A 25,046-nucleotide genomic window follows, 5' to 3' on the forward strand; every position below is an offset into this window, starting at 1 on the left:
CTCAGCTCCAGCTCAGAACTGTGACCTGGAGACACCGTATTTAGCTCACACCCAACCCAAGCCCAGCAATCCACTGGTTATCCAAATGCTACTGGGCTCATTGGGCAGGTCTAAATTCTACAGCAGCAGAAAAGTGGGTTCAGTTTTCCAGTTTTGTGTTATGGACTTTTACATGAAAAATCAAGCAGACATGAAACTGCAGCTCAATGGGAACATACCTGGCTGCAGAAAACACAGTGTGTGTTGCCCATGTGTTTAGCTTCATGATGGATTCTTGACTTCCTGTTTTGGACATGAATTTTGTTTTTCACGTGCTAAGATTGTGATGATGTGAAGACTGTGGTGTGTCACACTGTCTCCTCACAGCAGCAGGTTGCGGATCTGAACATTGGTGGACCCGGGGCCTTTCTGTGTGGAGTCTGCATGTTGTCCCTGTGTCTGTGTGTTTTCTCTTCCCACAGTTCAAACACATGCAGGTTAGGTTGGTTGGTGACTCTAAATTGCCCGTAGATGTGACCTGCCTCTCACCCACTGCATGCTGGGATTGGGTCCTGCCCCCTGTGACCCTGGATAGCAGGAAGAAGTGATAGATGATGATGTGTGTGAATCTATAATCAGTAGATGTTTCTGTTCAGTTGGTTTCCAGTGTTTTATTGATCACTGCTCATATTCTTAGAATAAAGTTGATCTTATTATTCCAGGCAGTTGTTTATCAGGCTGATAGAAAGACATTCTATCAGCTCATAGTCAGTGAATTGGTGATAAACAAACAGATGATATTGAGTTTAACTTTTCACTCACTGCTGTTTGTCCTTCACTACTGACTGTGAACACTTGTCATTTGTCATAAGTGAGGACAACCAGAAGTGAGGATGCCTAGAAATAGCACAATGTGTACTGGTCAGTCCAACAGACCACTGGTTGCCACACAAACCTAATGACAATGCATGTATTATCGTAGGAAAGCATTAAACCAGATAATGTGAGGAGTCAGAAACAGCAGTGTCAGTGGAATGCAGGTGGTAGTCTGTGGATCAGGGAGGGGAGAGATCTTAAAGAGCTGAGAAAGAATGGTTTGTTTTTTCAGTTCCAAAGGAAAGGTTTAGAGGTTTCCAGCACAGTGCTATAACTGACTGATCCAGCTGGTGGCAGCAATGTAACAGAATATGACACAGGTGAGATGTGGGTTCAGGCTGGTTGGTTTGACAGATTCCTGTCTGCTGAAACTTTTCTGCCTGAGGACACGAGGCTGAGCTCTGTCTCTGTAGTTATGGTCCAGACCATGGACTGCTTTAAATCGGTTAACTATTAAAGATATTTATACAGCAAGCGTAAGATTATTTTTTGTCTTAACCCGGAAATAAAATGACAAGAATTGAACCAAGACAAAACTAAAATGCTATGTGCTTCTCATGATCTGATCAACAGAGAAAAGTCCTGACTACTGAGATGTTGCTTATTTGATAAAGTCATGACTGAATGACTTATTTCTTTTGGTTATTGCAATGCCTGTAGATGTAGATGTAGATGTAGACATCTCTTGGTCATAACCTGTCAATACACCTCCACTTACCAGTCCCCCCTGATCCTTGGGGAACACCACAGCTCAGTGGGGCTGCTGATGAGTCTAGTGCAGTGCCCCTGATCCCAACACTTTTCAGTGTGATCCAATAAAACAAGATGAATAAATGATTTTTAGAAACTTTATGATGGACAGTTTCAGTTCTGAGTTAAAACCTAGTGCAGACGGGGAGGAGCCTGGAGCTGTGAGTGGACTCCATCATTTAGAGAAGTGAAGAGTTCCTGGTTTGTCAGTGAAGAAGAAAGAGAGAATCCTCAACATGAAACCTCTTCATACTTTGATCGGCCTCTTCTTCCTCTGTGAGTATGTCCACTCTGTTCTGACTTTTCTGTCTTTATCATGTTTGGTTCATGGGGTTAAAGGTGAGGATCAGTCAGCTGTGAGCTACACAAAAGCTGCTGCTTTTCCATTTCATCGTTAGTTGTTCTCACCATCACTTCACCAACCTTTTCTTTTGTCTCAGAGTTGGGGTTAAAACTTACCATAGTCCAGGGTCATCTTTTTAGATGCTTATTTTATTGTCCATTCAGGCTCAAAGCTCAGGTCTGACTGAGAGGTGCTGTCTGTTCTGAGAAATAACTACTTATCCCATATCACACCTCTGAATCCATATCATCCACCGCTGTGGTTCTGGTTCTGGTCATCGTGATCACCCTCTCATCCCTGGCTGTGCTGATAGTTTGGATTAGGAGGCGTCCCAGGCCCTGTGGTGAGTCATCAGGAAACACACAGTATTAACAACTAAACCTTCTCACTAAGAGCCGAACATTAGATCCTTAGAACCCTCCTCTGTTTTCGTGTCCACTAATGAGCCTATTCAGTCCAGGTGTGAAGTCAAACCAACCTGGAGAATAAACCATCTCTGTTTGATGAGGATTTGTTGTTGTAGAACTACAGTCCCCACAGTGTTTGGTTGTCCCTTCAGGCATCATGGTTATTTTATGGCTGCCTGTCTTCCTTTTGCTTTATCACAGTATGAGTGACCTTCCAGCATTGTTTGGACTTTCAGTAATGACTTTGTGTGTTGGACAGGTTTGACCACCCGAGGAAACCCAGATGGCACCAACATGCAGGTGACTTTTTTTTTTTTTTTTTTTTTTTTGGTTCACTGCTTCCTCTCACTGCTGCTTCAGTAAAACAGTCAAACCCCAGAGTGACAGGTCAGGTTGCAGAAAGATAGAACCCAAGACAGACAGAAAAATGTTTCTGCACATGGAGACACCAACAACAAACAGTAACAGTGCTGTGGAAACATTTAGCAGCACAAATATTTTTCATTTTCAGCTTTTTCTGTTGCTGAAATTCTGGTTTTTAACAGGGAACATAGTGATCATGTCCTGAGGATTTGTACCAGGAAAGATCCTGACATGTTGTTTACTGATTGGTGTTGACTAAAGTAAATCCAATCAAGTGAGGATTCTTTCATTACTGTACTGTTTGAGCTGATCCTTATTTCAGTGTCCAGTGTTCAAGGAGAGACGCTGCATCTGGAAGTGTTTCTCAGCTAGGAAAGAAACAGTTACAGCGGCTGAAGTTTCACTTTAGACAAAAATGTAAACAGAAACCAAACCATAATGCACTTTCTTTTGTTTCTTGTATTTTCAGCTGAGTAGAAAACATTGGTCTCGTCTATGTACAAACCTGTTGGCTTACTGACCTGGAAACAATGTTAAAATCTCTCACTGAGTTGTGCTTTTATTCTGTCAAATGTCTGGCTGTTTTTTAGATTGACAGCTTGGATTATGAGAACCAATCTCCAGTCCCCACAGGTGAAGAATCCACCTACCTGAGCCTCCACCCAGCTACTAGGGACAAGGACCAGATCTACTCCACTCTCACACAGACAAAGCACGCATGAAGCTTTGTGGTTCTGTACCTGGAAAACTCAGCGTGGTCTATGTAATATTGGTCAGATTGATTTTTCCAGTTCCATCATCAATAATCAAAAATTGAATTCGCTTTAATAAAATCTGACTTTTTATCTGTGAATATGAATTTGTAATTATTCATGCTTTTTCTGCTGCTTATCTGAAATCAGTGGCAGTAGGTTCAGCAGGTTGTCTCAGATGTTCCTCTCATTGTTATCCAGCTCCTCCTGGAGAAGCCTGAGGCACCCACCCTCTGGCCAGGTCAGATAGACAGTCTCTGCAGCATATTCTGGGTTGGCCCAGGGTCTCCTACCAGGTGGCCATGCCCAGAAAAGCTTTAGTGTAAGTTACTCCGGAGGATCCTACTCAGACACCTGTTACGCCCCAGCCTAGGGGTTGCCGGAGCGTAACACGATTGTGGAGTTTTCCTCCAAACCTCTTCCACTCTCAACAAATACGAACTAGACGAACTACAATTAACACGAATATTTATTCTGTTGAAACACAGAATACAATACAGAAATGTACAACACAAACAAAACGCTCCGTGAGCCCTACGATAGTATACGAATACAGGAAAACAAACACAAACGCTAAATATAGCCCTATGGTATCAAACAAACGAAAGATCAAATAACAAAAACGCTAAACAGCCCTATAATATCAATCAAAAGAAACAACACAAAATCACAGGTCGCTAGCCTGGAAACTCCTAAAACAAACAGGAGAAAACAAAACACAAACGTAACCTACGAATCTAAATATTTCTAATCTAAACAACGAAAATCCTATCAATACTAAGTCCTCTAAACGAAACAAAAACCTAATCTCTAACTAACTAATTTACGAAATCGAAGTCTTTATCAAAATAGCTGGGAATGGCAAAGGTGGGAGAAATAGCTCTCCTGAACAGTAGTCCGTGGGCTTCTTATCTTCCTTCCGGGAAGTGTTGGACCAATCCCGGAAGTCCAATCTACGTCCTCGAGTCCACGCCCACTCCAGCATCCGATACACACACATACACACACTCGAAATGGGGAGGGGAGAGCCAACAACACACAACCACACACCCAATGACCCCTAGGGTCATAACACACCTGACTCACCTGGCTCTTTTCAAAAGACGTTTGAGCTCCTCATCCTCTGAGACTGAGCCCTGAAGCCTGACAGGGGAAACTCATTTCAGCTCAGTCTCTGGCTCACCACCCACAACCTCTGACCACAGGTGGAGCGATCACCTGATAAACTTTAACCTTTGCCTTCCAGCTCAGCTCCAGCTCAGAACTGTGACCTGGAGACACCGTATTTAGCTCACACCCAACCCAAGCCCAGCAATCCACTGGTTATCCAAATGCTACTGGGCTCATTGGGCAGGTCTAAATTCTACAGCAGCAGAAAAGTGGGTTCAGTTTTCCAGTTTTGCGTTATTGACTTTTACATGAAAAATCAAGCAGACATGAAACTGCAGCTCAATGGGAACATACCTGGCTGCAGAAAACACAGTGTGTGTTACTATGTGTTTAGTTTCATGATGGATTCTTGACTTCCTGTTTTGGACATGGATTTTGTTTTTCACGTGCTAAGATTGTGATGATGTGAAGACTGTGGTGTGTCACACTGTCGCCTCACAGCAGCAGGTTGCGGGTCTGAACACTGGTGGACCCGGGGCCTTTCTGTGTGGAGTCTGCATGTGTTCCCTGTGTCTGTGTGTTTTCTCTTCCCACAGTCCAAACAGATGCAGGTTAGGTTGGTTGGTGACTCTAAATTGCCCGTAGATGTGACCTGCCTCTCACCCACTGCATGCTGGGATTGGGTCCTGCCCCCTGTGACCCTGGATAGCAGGAAGAAGTGATAGATGATGATGTGTGTGAATCTATAATCAGTAGATGTTTCTGTTCAGTTGGCTTCCAGTGTTTTATTGATCACTGCTCATATTCTTAGAATAAAGTTGATCTTATTATTCCAGGCAGTTGTTTATCAGGCTGATAGAAAGACATACTATCAGCTCATAGTCAGTGAATTGGTGATAAACAAACAGATGATACTGAGTTTAACTTTTCACTCACTGCTGTTTGTCCTTCACTACTGACTGTGAACACTTGTCATTTCCTTTTCAGCCAGAGACGCCTCAGTTTCACTTTCATCAAACTCTATGACTGTGTTGCTGTTTCCACTGTTTTATCCATTTAGAAGCCCAGCACCAACATAGCTTCTTAAAACCTCACGCAGTGGACCAGTAAGTGAGGACAACCAGAAGTGAGGATGCCCAGAAATAGCACAATATGTACTGGTCAGTCCAACAGACCACTGGTTGCCACACAAACCTAATGACAATGCATGTATTATCGTAGGAAAGCATTAAACCAGATAATGTGAGGAGTCAGAAACAGCAGTGTCAGTGGAATGCAGGTGGTAGTCTGTGGATCAGGGAGGGGAGAGATCTTAAAGAGCTGAGAAAGAATGGTTTGTTTTTTCAATCTGAAAGGAAAAGTTTTGAGGTTTCCAGCACAGTGCTATAACTGACTGGTCCAGCAGGTGGCAGCAATGTAACAGAATATGACACAGGTGAGATGTGGGTTCAGGCTGGTTGATTTGACAGATTCCTGTCTGCTGAAACTTTTCTGCCTGAGGACACGAGGCTGAGCTCTGTCTCTGTAGTTATGGTCCAGACCATGGACTGCTTTAAATCGGTTAACTCTTAAAGGTATTTATACAGCAAGCGTAAGATTATTTTTTGTCTTAACCCTGAAATAAAATGACAAGAATTGAACCAAGACAAAATTAAAATGCTATGTGCTTCTCATGATCTGATCAACAGAGAAAAGTCCTGACTACTGAGATGTTGCTTATTTGATAAAGTCATGACTGAATGACTTATTTCTTTTGGTTATTGCAATGCCTGTAGATGTAGATGTAGACATCTCTTGGTCATAACCTGTCAATACACCTCCACTTACCAGTCCCCCCGATCCTTGGGGAACACCACAGCTCAGTGGGGCTGCTGATGAGTCTAGTGCAGTGCCCCTGATCCCAACACACTTTTCAGTGTGATCCAATAAAATAGAATGAATGAAACATCTTTAGTAACTTTATGACAGACAGTTTCAGTTCTCCAAGGTAAATCCTGGTGCAGATGGGGAGGAGCCTGGAGCTGTGAGTGGACTCAATCATTTAGAGAAGTGAAGAGTTCCTGGTTTGTCAGTCAAGAAGAAAGAGGGGAGCCTCAACATGAAACTTCTTCACACTTTGGTCATCCTCTTCTTCCTCTGTGAGTATGTCCACTCTATTCTGACTTTTCTGTCTTTCTCATGTTTGGTTCATGGGGTTAAAGGTGAGGATCAGTCAGCTGCGAGCTACACAATAGTTGCTTCTTTTCCATCTCACAATTAGTTATTTTCACCATCACTTCACCAACCTTTTTTTTTGTCTCAGAGTTGGGGTTAAAACTTACCATAGTCCAGGGTCATCTTTTTAGATGCTTATTTTATTGTCCATTCAGGCTCAAAGCTCAGGTCTGACTGAGAGGTGCTGTCTGTTCTGAGAAATGGGAACTGTGTGAAAGAGAAGATGATGAAAGTCACAGAGCTGCTGAGCTGTGTCTTAACTTTTTGTGTTTACTGACAGTGACACACACACTCCATTTTTGACAAACTTACTGGGGTCTGAGCAGAGAAAAGGAGAAGAGAGGCAATGAAAACATAAAATGATGTGGAGCTTTGACACAGAAACAGGAAGACCAAAAAGTGATGAAAGAACATAACATGTTAAACATGTTAAATCCCACATTCACACCCACTGATACTCAGACTTACCAAAAATAAATATACTTAAAGTTTATTTGATGGAGTAAACTAAAATGAAGTTTCAGTCATAAGTATACTAATATTAATATAACAGTAGTATTTTAATTATTTTAAGGGTACCATTTAAGACGTTTTGGGACTAAACTGGCCTTTTTTTTGTTTTTAAAGTATACTTTTAGGTATATATTAGGTATAAGTGTAGAAAAGTATGAGTACGCAAATCGTTTATATCTAAGTACTTCAACTGTACTGTGTATTGAACCTGCTGGAACCAATTATATGCTTCCCTTTTGATTTGTTTATAAAAGCATATGTCTTTAGCAATAAGCCATAACAACTATGTGTAACTGCAGTATATCAGGTACTGGCCTGGATGGAAAGATATGAAAACTTCACAGTTTGAACAGATTCTCTTTTAATCTGACAAGCAGGTCAAAATAAGTTCAACATTAATGAAATAAACACATACACTGTCTCACATACACACACCACAAAAGGAACAGAACTGAATAATATGAAAATACACACTTTCTATCCTTGGGGCATGCTGGGAAATCTCTCCAGTCTACACACACACACTGGTATGCTGTATAGTGTACTGTAAGTGTACAATGTATAATTTTGTTTTGTATATCTTTAAGTACAGTGGGTACGGAAAGTATTCAGACCCCTTTAAATTTTTCACTCTTTGTGTCATTGCTGCCATTTGCCAAAATCAAAAAAGTTCATTTTATTTCTCATTAATGTACACTCAGCACCCCATCTTGACAGAAAAAAACAGAAATGTAGAAATTTTTGCAAATTTATTAAAAAAGAAAAACTGAAATATCACATGGTCATAAGTATTCAGACCCTTTGCAGTGACACTCATATTTAACTCACATGCTGTCCATTTCTTCTGATCCTCCTTGAGATATTTCTGCTCCTTCATTGGAGTCCAGCTGTGTTTAATTAAACTGATTGGACTTGATTAGGAAAGGCACACACCTGTCTATATAAGACCTTACAGCTCACAGTGCATGTCAGAGCAAATGAGAATCATGAGGTCGAACGAACTGCCCAAGGAGCTCAGAGACAGAATTGTGGCAAGGCACTGATCTGGCCAAGGTTACAAAAGAATTTCTGCAGCACTCAAGGTTCCTAAGAGCACAGTGGCCTCCATAATCCTCAAATGGAAAAAGTTTGGGACGACCAGAACTCTTCCTAGACCTGGCCGTCCAGCCAAACTGAGCAATCGTGGGAGAAGAGCCTTGGTGAGAGAGGTAAAGAAGAACCCAAAGATCACACATGAAAGCCTGCATAGAGTTTGCCAAAAAACACATGAAGGACTCCCAGACTATGAGAAATAAGATTTTCTGGTCTGATGAGACCAAGATTGAACTTTTTGGCGTTAATTCTAAGCGGTATGTGTGGAGAACACCAGGCACTGCTCATCACCTGCCCAATACAATCCCTACAGTGGAACATGGTGATGGGAGCATCATGTTGTGGGGGTGTTTTTCAGCTGCAGGGACAGGACGACTGGTTGCAATTGAAGGAAAGATGAATGCGGCCAAGTACCGAGATATCCTGGAAGAAAACCTCTTCCAAGAGTGCTCAGGACCTCAGACTGGGCCGAAGGTTCACCTTTCAACAGGACAATGACCCTAAGCACATAGCTAAAATAACAAAGGAGTGGCTTCGGAACAACTCTGTGACCGTTCTTGACTGGCCCAGCCAGAGCCCTGACCTAAACCCAATTGAGCATCTCTGGAGAGACCTGAAAATGGCTGTCCAAAAACATTCACCATCCAACCTGACAGAACTGGAGAGGATCTGCAAGGAAGAATGGCAGAGGATCCCCAAATCCAGGTGTGAAAAACTTGTTGCATCATTCCCAAGACGAACTCATGGCTGTACTAGCTCAAAAGGGTGCTTCTACTCAATACTGAGCACAGGGTCTGAATACTTATGACCATGTGATATTTCAGTCTTTCTTTTCTAATAAATTTGCAAAAATTTCTACATTTCTGTTTTTTTTTCTGTCAAGATGGGGTGCTGAGTGTACATTAATGAGAAATAAAATGAACTTTTTTGATTTTGGGAAACGGCTGCAATGACACAAAGTGAAAAATTGAAAGGGGTCTGAATACTTTCCGTACCCACTGTACATACAAAGTAAACTGTAGTATTTTCCTAATTTAAGTTTAAAAGAAGTATACTCATAGTAAACTTGTTTAAAATTCTTTTTTATGAGGGCAGTCACTGACTGGGTGAACTGGGCAGCTCCCAGTGTGAAGTACAGGTATTAACTACTGGTTGTTGACTGTCTCCACAGCTCTGCAGGACAGAAGCACAGCACAAAGCACCACCTATATAGGAACTACAGGAGGACAAATCAAAGTGAAATGTTCTGAGTCTTTTCAGACAAGCTGGAAGACGTTCTGTAAGGATCCCTGTAAGAGGAACATTCTCATCCAAACTACTGATGTCAGAGCTCACAGCGGCAGATACAGCATCAAATATGAGCGAGGACATTTTTCTGTGAACATAACTGAGCTGATCAAGTCTGACTCAGGACGGTACAGGTGTGGGGTGTCATCAGCTCCATATGTGGAGTTTGGAATCACTGTTGTAGATGGTGAGTTTCTGAGAACTGGTGCAGTCACAGACTGGGTGAACTGGGAAGCTCCCAGTGTGACTGTGGATCACATTGCTGTGGTCAGACTACAGTACTGTAAATACAGATAGTAACTCTTGTTTGTGTTTCCAACAGCACTGCTGGAAGGAGACTACGATTCTGCAGGAAGGCCCATCCACACAAGGACTGGAGGAGATCTGACTGTTGCATGTTCCTTTGCTTTTCCTGCAAGCAGGAAGTTGTTCTGTAAGGGAGAGTGTGATGAAGGAGACGTTCTTGTTAGAACAGAAGATGACTCAGCTACAAATGACAGATACAGCATAGAATATACAAGAGAGTTTGGTAGAGGAGTCATTCTGTTTGTGACCATCACACAGCTGAGACAGTCTGACTCAGGATGGTACAGCTGTGCTCTGGACAGGACTTTCCTTCCTGCGTCATCCTGGGAATTTAACGTGATTGTCACAGATGGTGAGTGTCTGCTGCAGGATCTTTGTGCCATTCACTGACAGCTGCACTTTGAACACCTGAAGTGCCAAACATGTTTTTAGATTTAAAGTGTTTTGCTGAGTATTTGAAAATGAAAAACGTATTTCAGATCAGTTTTTCTGAAGCAGCGTAAAAGCTCAGGAATCACCTCATCCCTCTCTTCAGGATTTCTTTGTCTCAGCTGGTTCTGGTTTCTATGTGTCCACAGCTCCACACGAGACTCCTGGACCTTTGTCAACATCAGTCCCATCAGCATCCACAGCTGTTAAAGAGCAGCAGCGAACAGCTGGAGGTACGTCCACATGACATATCTGACATATTGTGGATTCTTACCTCAGACAAAAAGCTTCCCTGTAACTGGAGGATGAAGCTTCTTTATGGCAGTTTCAGCTCATTTTCCTTCCAGCACCTGGAAACCTTCTCAGGCACGTGAACAGACGACAGTTTAGCTGTTCTGTTATTCCCCTCTCAGCTACTAGAGCTTAAATGAATAAATACTACATTTCCCATGAGCCTCAGGGACTGTGGAGAGGCTGTGTTTGTCCCTCAGGTGAATGTGTTCATGTCTGTGTATGTGCAATAGATTTCAGGTTATTTCTCTTAGGTACTATATTAAGATATATAAAACAGAGAAAATTACATATTTGAAATGGGCAGAGATGATTAACAGCTTTCTGACAGCTGATGTTTGCCCAGTTCTCATTCATGCTGGTCTCAACCAGGTGTCCAGGTAAAGAGATCTGAAGCCACTTCATGGTTGGCTCAATCAAATCTCACTTTAATGCAGCAGATGTTTTAAGAAGCTGATGTTTAGTGTAAAAACCATATGACCATTTGTTCTGATCACAGTTCATTTAAAACCACATGCACATTACAGTGTATTTGACTCAATGACCAAAACACTCAAACATTCATTGACTTTACCAACCATATTTGTTAGGATAACAAATGGAACTGACTTTTCTTCCTTTCTGTTTGTCAAGAGGGATGTGTTGGATTTCTATGTAAAGTGCCTTGAGATGATTTTTTTGGTGCTGTACAAATGAACTGAATTGAATTGTGCTGATGTCGCTGACTTGGAAACATCACAACAGGCTTTGTTTGAATCAATATAAAGCTTCACTAGTTGAACCACTTCAGCTGACCTCAGAAGGATATTTAAAGCCTTATGGTCTATTCAGGTACATCTAGGGACGGTTCTGGAATGTATTTCATGGCAATTATAATGTGGATTGCAGATGGCACCTGTTCCTCCTGTAGCACTCACCTGTCTCCACAAGATAGGACATTCGAGAAGAGCTGGAGTCTACTGTTTTTGACCATCCAGCTTTGTAAGCACAGGGTCTCCCAAGTTCAGTGGAGGTAGAACCCTTACTCCATTCCTATGGCTATAGTAGTAGGCTTTCTTCTGCTTGGCTGCAGAGTCGGCCTGTCTGATCTTTTCCTCATCAGGCCAGTTTGGTTTCAGGATGTTCTGCAAGGTGGGCAAGGTGGTTTGTTTTTTGCATACCCATCAGTTCTGCTGGACTAACTCCTGTCAAAGAAGTGGGTGTGGCTCTGTAAGCCATCAGGGAAAGGATGAGTGATGAGTGATGAGTGTGATGTGCGTGTCCCTTCAGCTTTAAAAAGACCATGTGGTTGCTAAAACTTTACATTCTTTTGCTGTTCTGTGGACTGTCTCTCGTACTACAGGCGGGAAACGAAACTAGTGCTCTGTGCGATGGTGCCCTCCCAAGGAGTCGCAATTGGAATTCCGGTTATCCATTGATGGTGTCGTGCAGCCACCAAATATCCCACCGGAGCTTTGTCATGCAGTCGCCAAACATAAACAATCCCCGGAAATAGGGGAGGGAGGAATATGCCGAAGACTCAAACGTATGGGCCTGCAGGACCGTAGCAGGCTGCCACGATCCGGTGTTCTGTCGGGTCTTGCTGCTTTGTCGAAAAATGCTACCGCAGCGCGAATCGTTAGCGGACTCTGTCGCTAAAAATGAATCAGAAACGCTTGTTTACTTGTCTTTACGGAATCCTGGCTTAATGACTCTGGTCGAGATGAAGATTTGTCGGTGAGGGGGTTTGGTGCTCCGCTCAAAATGGATCGATTACTGTCGTATTTTATGAAGAATACTTCTGTACTCGTGAGTTCTCTGAACACAAAACGCTTTTATTATTCTCCAGCCCCTATTCCACACACCGTGTGTCACCCCCTCATGTACCCCTCACTCCTCATTGGTTCCTCCTTACACTTAGTCATATATATGTTCCATTATACACGACACCACATCTCCCCTTTTTTAGAGAACAAAGGGTAGACTACCTTTGTCTCACCAGACCTTAGAGGATTATTCTGCCTCTTTTGATGAAGGCCTGTTCCTATCTAAATCCTGTAGGAAAGAAAACGTTATAACAATTAACTCTTATTACTCAAATACACTTAAACTGTCTGAACTATTCTGTACCTCATTCAAGTTTCTTAATGTGCAAAACATCACCATCAACTCGTTCCTATTCACATACATAAAGCAATATCAGACCATCTTTATGTTAGAGCTCCTCTTTCCATTTTTCTCAGTTCACAGATTCAGTCTATCTGGTTTGACTATCGCTCTCCCAGACCTGGTCCTCGGAGTAGCTGTCACACCAGATGCCTTTGAAGCTATTTTCTCAGGTGATACAGAAACTTGTTCAGTGATTGTCTTTGGCCGTTCCTGTTGCTCCAAAGCTGCTCCTTCACTTGTATGAGTGTGTAGAGGTATCAGATGCTGACGATTGCGTCTCACCACACCATTAGGTACATCCACCAGATACGACCTTGGACTGGTGTGATTCTGCAGCACAGTCCCAGATTCTTTAGCATCAGTGATCCATACGTGCTCTCCTGGTACCAAATCACTGAGAGGTCTTGCACGATGTCTCCTGTTGTAGTATTCAGTATCCATTATCCTCTTCTCCTTCTCCTTACGAGCAAAAACATGCATATCAGGCAATGCTGGGTCCAGCTGGGAGGGAAGAGTCGGCACAGTGGTACGAAGACGTCGCCCCATAAGCAGCTGAGCCGGACTGAAACCACTCTGGAGAGGGGTAGCTCTGTAGGCGAGCAGAGCCAGATAAGGATCGCTAGCCTTTTTCAGGAGACCTTTCACTGTCTGTACTGCACGTTCAGCTTCTCCGTTACTTTGTGGAAACTTTGGACTACTGGTAATGTGATTGAACCCATAAGTGGATGCAAAATGAGTGAAATCTTGACCAGAAAACTGTGGTCCATTATCTGACATCAGAACCTCTGGAATCCCATGCCGAGCAAAGATCGACTTCAGATGAACAATGACATCAGTTGACTTAGTGTTAGATAGCTGTGCAATCTCAACATATCTGGAAAAATAGTCAACCACAACCAAGTACATTTTCCCTCCAAGTACAAACATGTCGGTCCCTAATTTTTGCCATGGTCTTTCAGGGCACTCAGATGTCATGAGTGGCTCTTTAGGATTCTGACGCTCTTGAATACATGACCTGCATTTGAGCACCATTTCACTGACCTGCTGACTGAGTCCTGGCCACCACACAGACTGACGAGCACGTTCTTTGCATTTCACCACACCTTGGTGTCCTTCATGCAGCTTCGCCAACACCTCATTCCTCATAGTGGATGGAATCACAAGCCTAGTATCCTTTAGTAGCAATCCATCTTGCACCGTGAGTGTAGCTCGTTCCGGCCAGTAGCCTCTCAGTGCAGGTTCCTGTTTTGCATACACCGGCCATCCATCAGCACACAGTTTCATGACACGAGAGCAGATACTATCAGCCTTCAACTGCTCTTTAATGATTTCCATATATGTATGGCTAACAGGTAAGGTTTCTACCACACAGTCCACATATATGTTAGTGCTTTCCATCAACTCCAGTTCGGCTTTGGACATGTGAGAGTCCACAGGCGAACGTGACAATGTGTCAGCTGTCCAAAGTGACTTTCCTGGTACATGCACAATGTAGTAAGAGTACCGCATGAGTCTCATCCTGAACCGCTGAATTCTCAGAGGTAGAAGATCTAATGCTTGGTCTCCAAACAAGCTGACAAGTGGTTTATGGTCAGTCTCCAAGCAGAAATGTTTTCCTAGGAGGAAATCTCGAAATCTTTCACATGCCCAGGTTAGAGCCAGTCCTTCTTTTTCCACCTGTGCGTAGCGTTGTTCAGTTGGAGTAAGTGAACGTGATGCATAGGCCACAGGCTTCCATTTATCTCCCCACTGTTGCGGAAGAACGGCGCCCAAGCCATATGACGATGCATCCGCAGACACTTTTGTCTGTTTGTTCGGGTCATACATGGCCAGCACCGGAGGAGAAGACAGAGCTCCTTTCAGCGACTTAAACGACCTGGCCTGATCCACATCCCAAACCCAACAGTTTTTCTTAGAGAGGAGATCACGAAGTGGCTTGTCTTTTTCTGCCAACTGAGGGATGAACTTCCCCAGCTGATTCACCATGCCAAGAAAACTCCTCAGTTCACTTACATTAGTGGGCTCTTTTATGGCTTTGATGGCCTCTGTCTTTCTTGGGTCAGGTCGTATGCCTGAGTCAGAAATGATGTGACCCAAAAAGACCACCTCACTCTTGGAGAGTTCACACTTATCCACATTTAGGGTGATTCCCGCTTTTTCCAGTCTTTGCAGCACTGCATGGAGTCGAGTGTCATGTTCTAATTGATCCTGCCCCCACACCAGTAGATCATCTATGTGGCAAACCACGCCTTCCAGCCCTTCTGTAACTTCCGCCATCATGCATTGAAAGTGTTCCGGCGCTGAGGCAATGCCAAACGGAAGACGGTTGAAGTGGAACCGCCCAAAGGGGGTAATGAATGTGGTAAACTTTGCTGAATCCTTGGTGAGGGGTATCTGCCAAAACCCCATGTTGGCGTCCAGTTTACTGAACATTTTAGCACCAGCAAGTGTTCCAAGACTCTGTTCTACTGATGGCAGAATGTATTTTTCACGGCACACATACTTGTTCAAGCCAGTTAGGTCCACACACAAACGTACTTTTTTGCTGTCCTTCTTGGGCACCACTACCATGCCTGCGCACCAGTCAGTAGGCTCTTCCACACGAGTGATTACGCCCAAGCTTTCCATGCGCTGAAGCTCCTCTTTGACTTTCCCCATCAATGGTAGGGGAATCCTCCTCGGGGTCTTCAACGAGAAGGGCACAGCATTAGGTTTAAGCTTAATACAATAGGGTTGTCGAACCTCACCTAGGCTGCTACATAGTTTGGGGTAGCTTGACATTAGAGTCTCCATGTCGATAGTGTCAACACGAGCTAACAGACCAAGAGCTACAATAGCTGGCAGTCCGAGCAAAGGCATAGTCAGGTTTTTGACCACATACACCTTCTCTGTAATCTGCTTTTCTCCTTTTCTCAACTGAAGTCTAACAAACCCTGTCACTTCCAGTGGAATTCTCCCTGGACCCAATAGAGGTCTCTCTGCCCTCTGAAGCACCGGCAACTGCGCATTGTGAAAAATGTTGGCAAACTCCTTCTGTGAAACTACAGTGACATCTGCTCCAGTGTCCAGCTTGAATGTGATATTTTTATCCATCATTCTGATTTCCACAGTCCATGGATCAGTATGCATTGTCACAGAACCAAGGAAGAAACTTCCCTCCTCTTCCTCAATGCCATGCACAGCCTTGCTTGCAAAACAGACACGTTGGTAGTGGCCTTTTTTTCCACAGGTACGGCATTTAGCATCCTTAGCAGGGCACTCCTGTCTAGGGTGAGGCATGCCACCACATTTGTGACACTGCGGTTCTTCAATGTTTTTATTCCGACTGCTTTGAGGCTTTGCTCCGTCGTATTTCGATCTGCTGAACTTTTGCTTTGCTTTCTGATGTCTGCCTTTAAACAGTCTGTCCACAGAGTTTACATCTATCAGTTTTACAGCACTAGCATCACTCCTCAATGTAGTTTGCTGTTTTTTAATCTCCTCTGATTGTCTTGCCATATTAATAGCTTTATCCAGGTCTAGGTCTTTTTCCATTTGCATGCGTTCTGATAGCCGCGTGTCGACCAAGCCTACTACAATCCTGTCTCTGATTAGCTCGTCATGTAGTGCTCCATAGTTACAATGTTCTGCTAATGCATACAGCGCTGTGACAAATGCATCAACTGTCTCATTTGCTCCTTGCTTGCGCATATTAAATCTTGCACGCTCGTACACAATGTTCTTTTTCACTACGAAGAATGACTGAAAGCCGTCTCTTACTTTAGCGTACTGACGCTGATCAGCTTCACTGAGTTTCAGGCCGCGCAGAACGTCATCTGCTTCATCTCCCATACAATAAATCAAAGTGTTTACTTGATTTTCCTCAGAGCTGGCTGCGAGATTACTTGCTTGCCGAAATCTCTCGAATCGACGTATCCATTTTGTCCACTCAGTTGGTTTGGAAAAATCAAAGGGCTCCGGTGGTTGGATGCTAAAAGTAGCGCTGGGAGTGCTAGCCGGTCTGCTAACTCCTTCCTCATTCTGTTCATCCCCACTGCCGCTCATTTTTCCGCTTATTCACCTCTCGTCCCGTTTCAGGTAGACCTCGTCGTTCGACCCACGTTACTGTTGCAGAACTTCTGACACCATGTCGTATTTTATGAAGAATACTTCTGTACTCGTGAGTTCTCTGAACACAAAACGCTTTTATTATTCTCCAGCCCCTATTCCACACACCGTGTGTCACCCCCTCATGTACCCCTCACTCCTCATTGGTTCCTCCTTACACTTAGTCATATATATGTTCCATTATACACGACACCACAATTACCAGAGATCACCAAAAAGCAGCGTGGTGGTGGCGCCTGCTGCTATATTAACAAGAGGTACTATAACACTGTTGTTGTTCGAGAGGGGATCTGCAGTCCCAACACTGAATTGTTGTCTATCTCTCTTCCGCCATTTTACTTGCCGCGTGAGTTCCAACAGCTGTTCTTTTACGATTGTTTTCATTCACCCCGCTGCACAGCTGATTGGTGACGTCACGCATCGGCTAGACACTATATGCCCAGACCCCCTGAAATTTATCCTTGGGGATTTTAATCATAGTCGTTTTAAGGAGACTCTGTGTAGCATTCCCAGCTGAACCAATGCACTTTACTCTCTGATAACTGATGTTTACAAAAGCTTTTATTCCAGGACACCATCGAAATCCACTTTGATTGTAAAACACCGTAAGAGCTGATTGAAGACAGAACAAAACATACACTAATTAGACATTTGCCAACTAAAAATACACAACATGCATAAATCTTATTATCTATAATAATATGTATGCATATGTAATTCAATTATGCTAACAACCGACTGTTAACTACCTGCTTAGCGTTAGCCCATAACTTCAATTAACCATAAACGTAAATTGTTTATAAGTCGCTAAATAAAAATGTGAAAACGATACCTTGTGCCCTTTATCAGCCAGGTGCTAGAGAAACCTTTTTAACTTAAGTTATCCAAAATTGAACTTTCATATATTCAGTGTAGCGTACTTCTAATTTCGGCGCGACCGTGTTCACCCTCACCGGAATCGCCGTTTTATTTCCTGTATCCTGGATTTCAAAATAAAGGCATGTGTGGTATAAAACGTACCCAAAAACCAACAAAAATAAAAGTTCACTTTAAATTTGTCCCACATTGAGTCTCTATCATGCCAACATATTTCAATAAAGTGTTCTTCAGTAATATTTGGCTCCATTTAATAATAAAGTCCTTTCTTGAGAAATCTTTCATGGAGTAGTCTTTGAAGCTACACCGCCCTCTACTGGAGGATGCGAAGATGCCAAGCTAATTCAATGAATGGGGGGTTTAATGGTCATTTACACTCTGAAAACATATGAGCAGTATGTGACCTGCACCACTACACAGGAACACTAGTCTTGATTTGTGTTATGGCTCAGTGAGGGGCGCATACAAATCATTGTCACTGCTTCCCCTTGGATCATCCTATCGCAACTGTGTGTATCTCATGGCCCGGTACATACCTGCTTTTAGGCGCCTCCCTCGAGTAGAGAAATCAGAGAAATGCTGGTCGGAGGACAACATCTCTACTCTTAGAGCCTGTTTTGACTGCACAGGTTGGGACTGTTTTTCTGATGCATGTGATGACATTAATGAGCTGTGTGACTCTGTTTCTTCTTGTATCACATTTTGTTGTTGATTCCATTATCCCATCTAAAAAGGTGGTTAATTTTTCCGAATAACAAACCTTAGGGTGAACAAGGATTTGAAATCAATCATAAACAAAAAGAAAAGGACCTACTGTGCTGGTAACAAAATGGAGAGGAAGGAGGTTTCCAGGGAAGTGCGTGGTGAGATTAGGAAGGCTAAGCTCAAATATAAAGATAAAATTGAAGCTCGATATAGCAGTGGAGATCTCAGGGCAGCTTGGCAAGGCATAAAAAACATGGCCTCCGTTATTGAACAAAATAAAAATAGAAAATCTATCAGTGTAAAGGGAGTGGACAATTCAGATTTACCCAGTGTTTTTAAACTCATTCATCTCTAGGTTTGAAAGGTCTGACATTTCAAACAGCATAACTGCTTGTAAAGAGTCTCTGAGAACTGTTAAGGAAATTATGATTTCCCAGGAACAAGTGGAAGTCTTATTCAAGAAGGCTAAGACTGGGAAAGCTATGGGTCCAGATGCCATTTGTGGGCGCACCATGCATCACTGTGCCGCCCAGCTCGGTGGGGTTTTCACTAGACTCTTCCAAAACTGTGCGGATCTCAGTCAGATTCCCACTCTTTGGAAGTAGTCGACGGTAATACCCATTCCTAAATCGAATAAGTAGAACGAATTGACTGAGTTCAGACCAGTAGCACTTACATCACTTGTTATGAAAAGTTTTTAGAAATTTTTTTTAAATTATATTTTGTCCTTTACAGAAGGTAGACTTGATCCACTGCAATTTGCCTACCAATAAAATAAGGGTATGGAAGATGCTAAACTCTTTTTATTAAACTCCTTGTATAAACACCTTAAACCCTGGCACTCTGGCAAGACTTTTATTCGCAGACTTTTCTTCCACATTTAATAAAATGCAGCCTCATATCTTGATCCAAAGACTTGCTTCTGATTTTAATTTCCCTGACCAGCTTCTGATGTTGATTCTGAATTTTCTCACTAGCAGGGTCCAGCAGATTTTGGTAAATGGGCGGAAGTCCACACCCTCAATCACAAACACAGGATCACCCCAGGGCTTTGTGCTGTCACCACTTTTGTTTATAATGTATACAGACAGCTGCAGGTCCTCTCAGGAGAACAGGTTTTTAGTGAAGTTCTCTAATGATGCTGTCCTTGTGTCCTTACTCAAAGGTGCAGATACTGACCATGGCCTGGTTCTAAAGGATTTTGTGCAATGGTGTGATGAGAACCACCTTGACCTCAATGTTCACAAAAGATATGATTATCGATTTTAGATGTAACGCAGCACAGGGGGTTAGTGTCATACACGGGAAAGATGTCCAGATTGTGGACACATACAATTATCTTGGCACCTGGATTGACTCTAAACTGAAGTTTGACACAAACACAGACTCCATTGTTAAACAGGCTCAGCAAAGGATGTACTTGGTGAGAAAACTGAACTCTTTTAATGTAAAAAGGAGAATTTTGACATTTTTTAATGGTTCTTTTATTGACAGTCTTCTCACTTTTCCTTTTATATGTTGGTTTAAGGGCTTGTCAATAAAAGATAAAAACAAACTTCACAGCATAGTCAAAATGTGCTCCAAAATCACTGGAGTCAATACAAATACACAGTTTCTATCCTTGGGGCATGCTGGGAAATCTCTCCAGTCTACCCACACACACTGGTATGCTGTGTAGTGTACTGTAAGTGTACACTGTATAATTTTATTTAGGATATCTTTGATAAGTACACACAAAGTAAACTAGTATATTTTCCTAATTTAAGTTTAACAGAAGTAGCACCACCTATATAGGAACTACAGGAGGACAAATCACAGTGAAATGTTCTGAGACTTTTCAGACAAACAGGAAGACGTTCTGTAAGGATCCCTGTATCGGGAACATTCTCATCCAAACTAATTATGTCAGAGCTCAGAGCAGCAGATACAGCATCAAATATGAAGGAGGACATTTTTCTGTGAGCATCACTGAGCTGATCAAGTCTGACTCAGGACGGTACAGGTGTGGGGTGTCATCAGCTCCATATGTGGAGTTTGGAATCACTGTTGTTGATGGTGAGTTTCTGTGAACTGGTGCAGTCACAGACTGGGTGAACTGGGCAGTTCCCAGTGTGACTGTGGATCACATCTTTGTACCATTCACTGACAGCTGCACTTTGAACACCTGAAGTGCCAAACATGTTCTTAGATTTAAAGTGTTTTGCTGAGTATTTGAAAATGAAAAACTTATTTCAGATCAGTTTTTCTGAAGCAGCGTAAAAGCTCAGGAATCACCTCGTCCCTCTCTTCAGGATTTCTTTGTCTCAGCTGGTTCTGGTTTCTATGTGTCCACAGCTCCACACGAGACTCCTGGATCTTTGTCAACATCAGTCCCATCAACATCCACAGCTGTTAAAGAGCAGCAGCACACAGCTGGAGGTACGTCCACACAGGGTCTGACATTGAATTGGGCAGAGATGATTAACAGCTTTCTGACAGCTGATGTTTGTGCAGTTCTCATTCATGCTGGTCTCAACCAGGTGTCCAGGTAAAGAGATCTGAAGCCCCTTCATGGTTGGCTCAATCAAATCTCACTTTAATGCAGCAGATGTTTTAAGAAGCTGATGTTTAGTGTAAAAACCATATGACCATTTGTTCTGATCACAGTTCATTTAAAACCACATGCACATTACTGTGTATTTGACTCTCAATGACCAAAACACTCAAACATTCATTGACTTTACCAACCATATTTGCTAGGATAACAAATGGAACTGACTTTTCTTCCTTTCTGTTTGTCAAGAGGGATGTGTTGGATTTCTATGTAAAGTGCCTTGAGATGATTTTTTTGGTGCTGTACAAATGAACTGAATTGAATTGTGCTGATGTCACTGACTTGGAAACATCACAACAGGCTTTGTTTGAATCAATATAAAGCTTCACTAGTTCAACCACTTCAGCTGACTTCAGAAGGATATTTACAGCCTTATGGTCTATTCAGGTACATCTAGGGACGGTTCTGGAATGAATTTCATGGCAATTATAATAATTTTATAAGTTTTATTTTAAATGAGCATTTTTGGATCACTGATCGACCTCTGGGCTGTATCATGTCATCTCTACACACGCATTAGTGCCATTCTTCTTCATGTTTGGGATTTCAAAGCGTCCCTGGTTATTCATGTTCCTGTGTGATTCTACCCTGGTCCTGGTTTCTGAAGATGTGGCTGTCACATCTTTCCTGAGATGACATTTTCAGACTATCACATTTTCTGATCCAGTATTTGTTTTTATCATTATCTTCATCTTTCATTAATTATAAAGCCATTCAAGATTATACCACAGAACTACTTATCCCATATCACACCTCTGAATCCATATCATCCACCGCTGTGGTTCTGGTTCTGGTCATCGTGATCACCCTCTCATCCCTGGCTGTGCTGATAGTTTGGATTAGGAGGCGTCCCAGGCCCTGTGGTGAGTCATCAGGAAACACACAGTATTAACAACTAAACCTTCTCACCATGAGCCGAACATTAGATCCTTAGAACCCTCCTCTGTTTTCGCGTCCACTAATGAGCCTATTCAGTCCAGGTGTGAAGTCAAACCAACCTGGAGAATAAACCATCTCTGTTTGATGAGGATTTGTTGTTGTAGAACTACAGTCCCCACAGTGTTTGGTTGTCCCTTCAGGCATCATGGTTATTTTATGGCTGCTTGTCTTCCTTTTGCTTTATCACAGTACGAGTGACCTTCCAGCATTGTTTGCACTTTCAGTAATGACTTTGTGTGTTTGACAGGTTTGACCACCCGAGGAAACCCAGACGGCACCAACATGCAGGTGACTTTTTTTTTTTTTTTTTTTTTTGATTCGCTGCTTCCTCTCACTGCTGCTTCAGTAAAACAGTCAAACCCCAGAGTGACAGGTCAGTTTGCAGAAAGATAGAACCCAAGACAGACAGAAAAATGTTTCTGCACATGGAGACACCAACAACAAACAGTTACAGTGCTGTGGAAACATTTAGCAGCACAAATATTTTTCATTTTCAGCTTTTTCTGTTGCTGAAATTCTGGTTTTTAACAGTGAACATAGTGATCATGTCCTGAGGATTTGTACCAGGAAAGATCCTGACATGTTGTTTACTGATTGGTGTTGACTAAAGTAAATCCAATCAAGTGAGGATTCTTTCATTACTGTACTGTTTGAGCTGATCCTTATTTCAGTGTCCAGTGTTCAAGGAGAGACGCTGCATCTGGAAGTGTTTCTCAGCTAGGACAGAAACAGTTACAGCGGCTGAAGTTTCACTTTAGACAAAAATGTAAACAGAAACTAAACCATAATGCACTTTCTTTTGTTTCTTGTATTTTCAGCTGAGTAGAAAACATTGGTCTCGTCTATGTACAAACCTGTTGGCTTACTGACCTGGAAACAATGTTAAAATCTCTCACTGAGTTGTGCTTTTATTCTGTCAAATGTTTGGCTGTTTTTTAGATTGACAGCTTGGATTATGAGAACCAACCTCCAGTCCCCACAGGTGAAGAATCCACCTACCTGAGCCTCCACCCAGCTACTAGGGACAAGGACCAGATCTACTCCACTCTCACACAGACAAAGCACGCATGAAACTTTGTGGTTCTGTACCTGGAAAACTCAGCGTGGTCTATGTAATATTGGTCAGATTGATTTTTCCAGTTCCATCATCAATAATCAAAAATTGAATTCGCTTTAATAAAATCTGACTTTTTATCTGTCAATGTGAATTTATAATTATTCATGCTTTTTCTGCTGCTTATCTGAAATCAGTGGCAGTAGATTCAGCAGGTTGTCTCAGATGTTCCTCTCATTGTTATCCAGCTCCTCCTGGAGAAGCCTGAGACACCCACCCTCTGGCCAGGTCAGATAGACAGTCTCTGCAGCATATTCTGGGTTGGCCCAGGGTCTCCTACCAGGTGGCCATGCCCAAAAAAAGCTTTAGTGTAAGTTACCCTGGAGGATCCTACTCAGACACCTGACTCACCTGGCTCCTTTCAAAAGACGTTTGAGCTCCTCATCCTCTGAGACTGAGCCCTGAAGTCTGACAGAGGAAACTCATTTCAGCTCAGTCTCTGGCTCACCACCCACAGCCCTTGACCACAGGTGGATGGCTTAGCTGATAAACTGCAACCTTTGCCTTCCAGCTCAGCTCCAGCTCAGGGCTGTGAACTGGAGACAGTATTTAGCTCACACCCAACCCAAGCCCAGCAATCCACTGGTTATCCAAATGCTACTGGGCTCATTGGGCAGGTCTAAATTCTACAGCAGCAGAAAAGTGGGTTCAGTTTTCCAGTTTTGTCTTATTGACTTTTACATGAAAAATCAAGCAGACATGAAACTGCAGCTCAATGGGAACATACCTGGCTGCAGAAAACAGTGTGTGTTGCTATGTGTTTAGTTTCATGATGGATTCTTGACTTCCTGTTTTGGACATGAATTTTGTTTTTCACGTGCTAAGATTGTGATGATGTGAAGACTGTGGTGTGTCACACTGTCTCCTCACAGCAGCAGGTTGCGGATCTGAACACTGGTGGACCAGGGGCCTTTCAGTGTGGAGTCTGCATGTTGTCCCTGTGTCTGTGTGGGTTTTCTCTTCCCACAGTCCAAACACATGCAGGTTAGGTTGGTTGGTGACTCTAAATTGCCCGTACATGTGACCTGCCTCTCACCCACTGCATGCTGGGATTGGGTCCTGCCCCCTGTGACCCTGGATAGCAGGAAGAAGTGATAGATGATGATGTGTGTGAATCTATAATCAGTAGATGTTTCTGTTCAGTTGGCTTCCAGTGTTTTATTGATCACTGCTCATATTCTTAGAATAAAGTTGATCTTATTATTCCAGGCAGTTGTTTATCAGGCTGATAGAAAGACATTCTATCAGCTCATAGTCAGTGAATTGGTGATAAACAAACAGATGATACTGAGTTTAACTTTTCACTCACTGCTGTTTGTCCTTCACTACTGACTGTGAACACTTGTCATTTCCTTTTCAGCCAGAGACGCCTCAGTTTCACTTTCATCAAACTCTATGACTGTGTTGCTGTTTCCACTGTTTTATCCATTTAGAAGCCCAGCACCAACATAGTTTCTTAAAACCTCACGCAGTGGACCAGTAAGTGAGGACAACCAGAAGTGAGGATGCCTAGAAATTCCACAACATGAGCTGGTCAGTCCAACAGACCACTGGTTGCCACACAAACCTAATGACAATGCATGTAATATCACAGGGTGTCCGCGGATCCTTAAAAAGTCTTAATTATCTTAGTTTTATTAAAACTAAGGCCTTAATTAGCATTAAAATGTCTTAAATTCGCGTTTCAAAGGTCTTAAAATGAAATCTAACCGACCCCATAAAGAAGATTTTATTTTCACCTTGAAGTCAGTTTAAAAGCCTTTCGCGTATTTGCTACACAGAACGAAATAGGCAGAACCAACTAAAATACGCGTTTGAGGGGAGTTCATTTAACACATGCTTTCCGGCAGCT

At 42.7% G+C, this 25,046-nt stretch overlaps 1 protein-coding gene and 2 long non-coding RNA genes across 5 annotated transcripts; 2 read left to right on the top strand and 1 right to left on the bottom strand.

Annotated features, from left to right (window-relative positions):
• Positions 1-1,890: 1,890 nt before the first annotated feature.
• LOC113146102 (uncharacterized) lies at positions 1,891-3,545 on the top strand. Its single transcript, XR_003297317.1, has 3 exons — positions 1,891-2,291; positions 2,615-2,655; positions 3,309-3,545. It is a non-coding gene; the product is annotated as an uncharacterized LOC113146102 (long non-coding RNA).
• A 3,015-nt stretch (positions 3,546-6,560) lies between these two features.
• Positions 6,561-24,399, top strand: LOC113146097 (uncharacterized). Of its 3 annotated transcripts, none has more exons than XM_026333370.1 (8): positions 6,561-6,718; positions 9,571-9,873; positions 10,009-10,344; positions 10,571-10,654; positions 20,883-20,966; positions 21,852-22,004; positions 22,328-22,368; positions 23,020-24,399. In XM_026333370.1, the coding sequence occupies exons 1-8, from the start codon at positions 6,679-6,681 to the stop codon at positions 23,149-23,151; spliced, it is 1,173 nt and encodes a 390-aa protein (XP_026189155.1). In that variant the 5' UTR covers positions 6,561-6,678; the 3' UTR covers positions 23,152-24,399. The 3 variants fall into 3 exon arrangements, with proteins under 3 accessions (XP_026189155.1, XP_026189156.1, XP_026189157.1); XM_026333371.1 differs by having other exon boundaries at positions 21,975-22,004; XM_026333372.1 differs by lacking the exon at positions 21,852-22,004.
• On the bottom strand, positions 17,511-17,922 carry LOC113146095 (uncharacterized). The gene is made up of 2 exons (XR_004463121.1): positions 17,800-17,922; positions 17,511-17,579 (listed from the first exon to the last, which is right to left on the bottom strand). It is a non-coding gene; the product is annotated as an uncharacterized LOC113146095 (long non-coding RNA).
• Positions 24,400-25,046: the final 647 nt, after the last annotated feature.

Source organism: Mastacembelus armatus, chromosome 7 (assembly GCF_900324485.2).
Source record: "Mastacembelus armatus chromosome 7, fMasArm1.2, whole genome shotgun sequence".
In the NCBI taxonomy this organism is placed as follows: domain Eukaryota; kingdom Metazoa; phylum Chordata; class Actinopteri; order Synbranchiformes; family Mastacembelidae; genus Mastacembelus; species Mastacembelus armatus.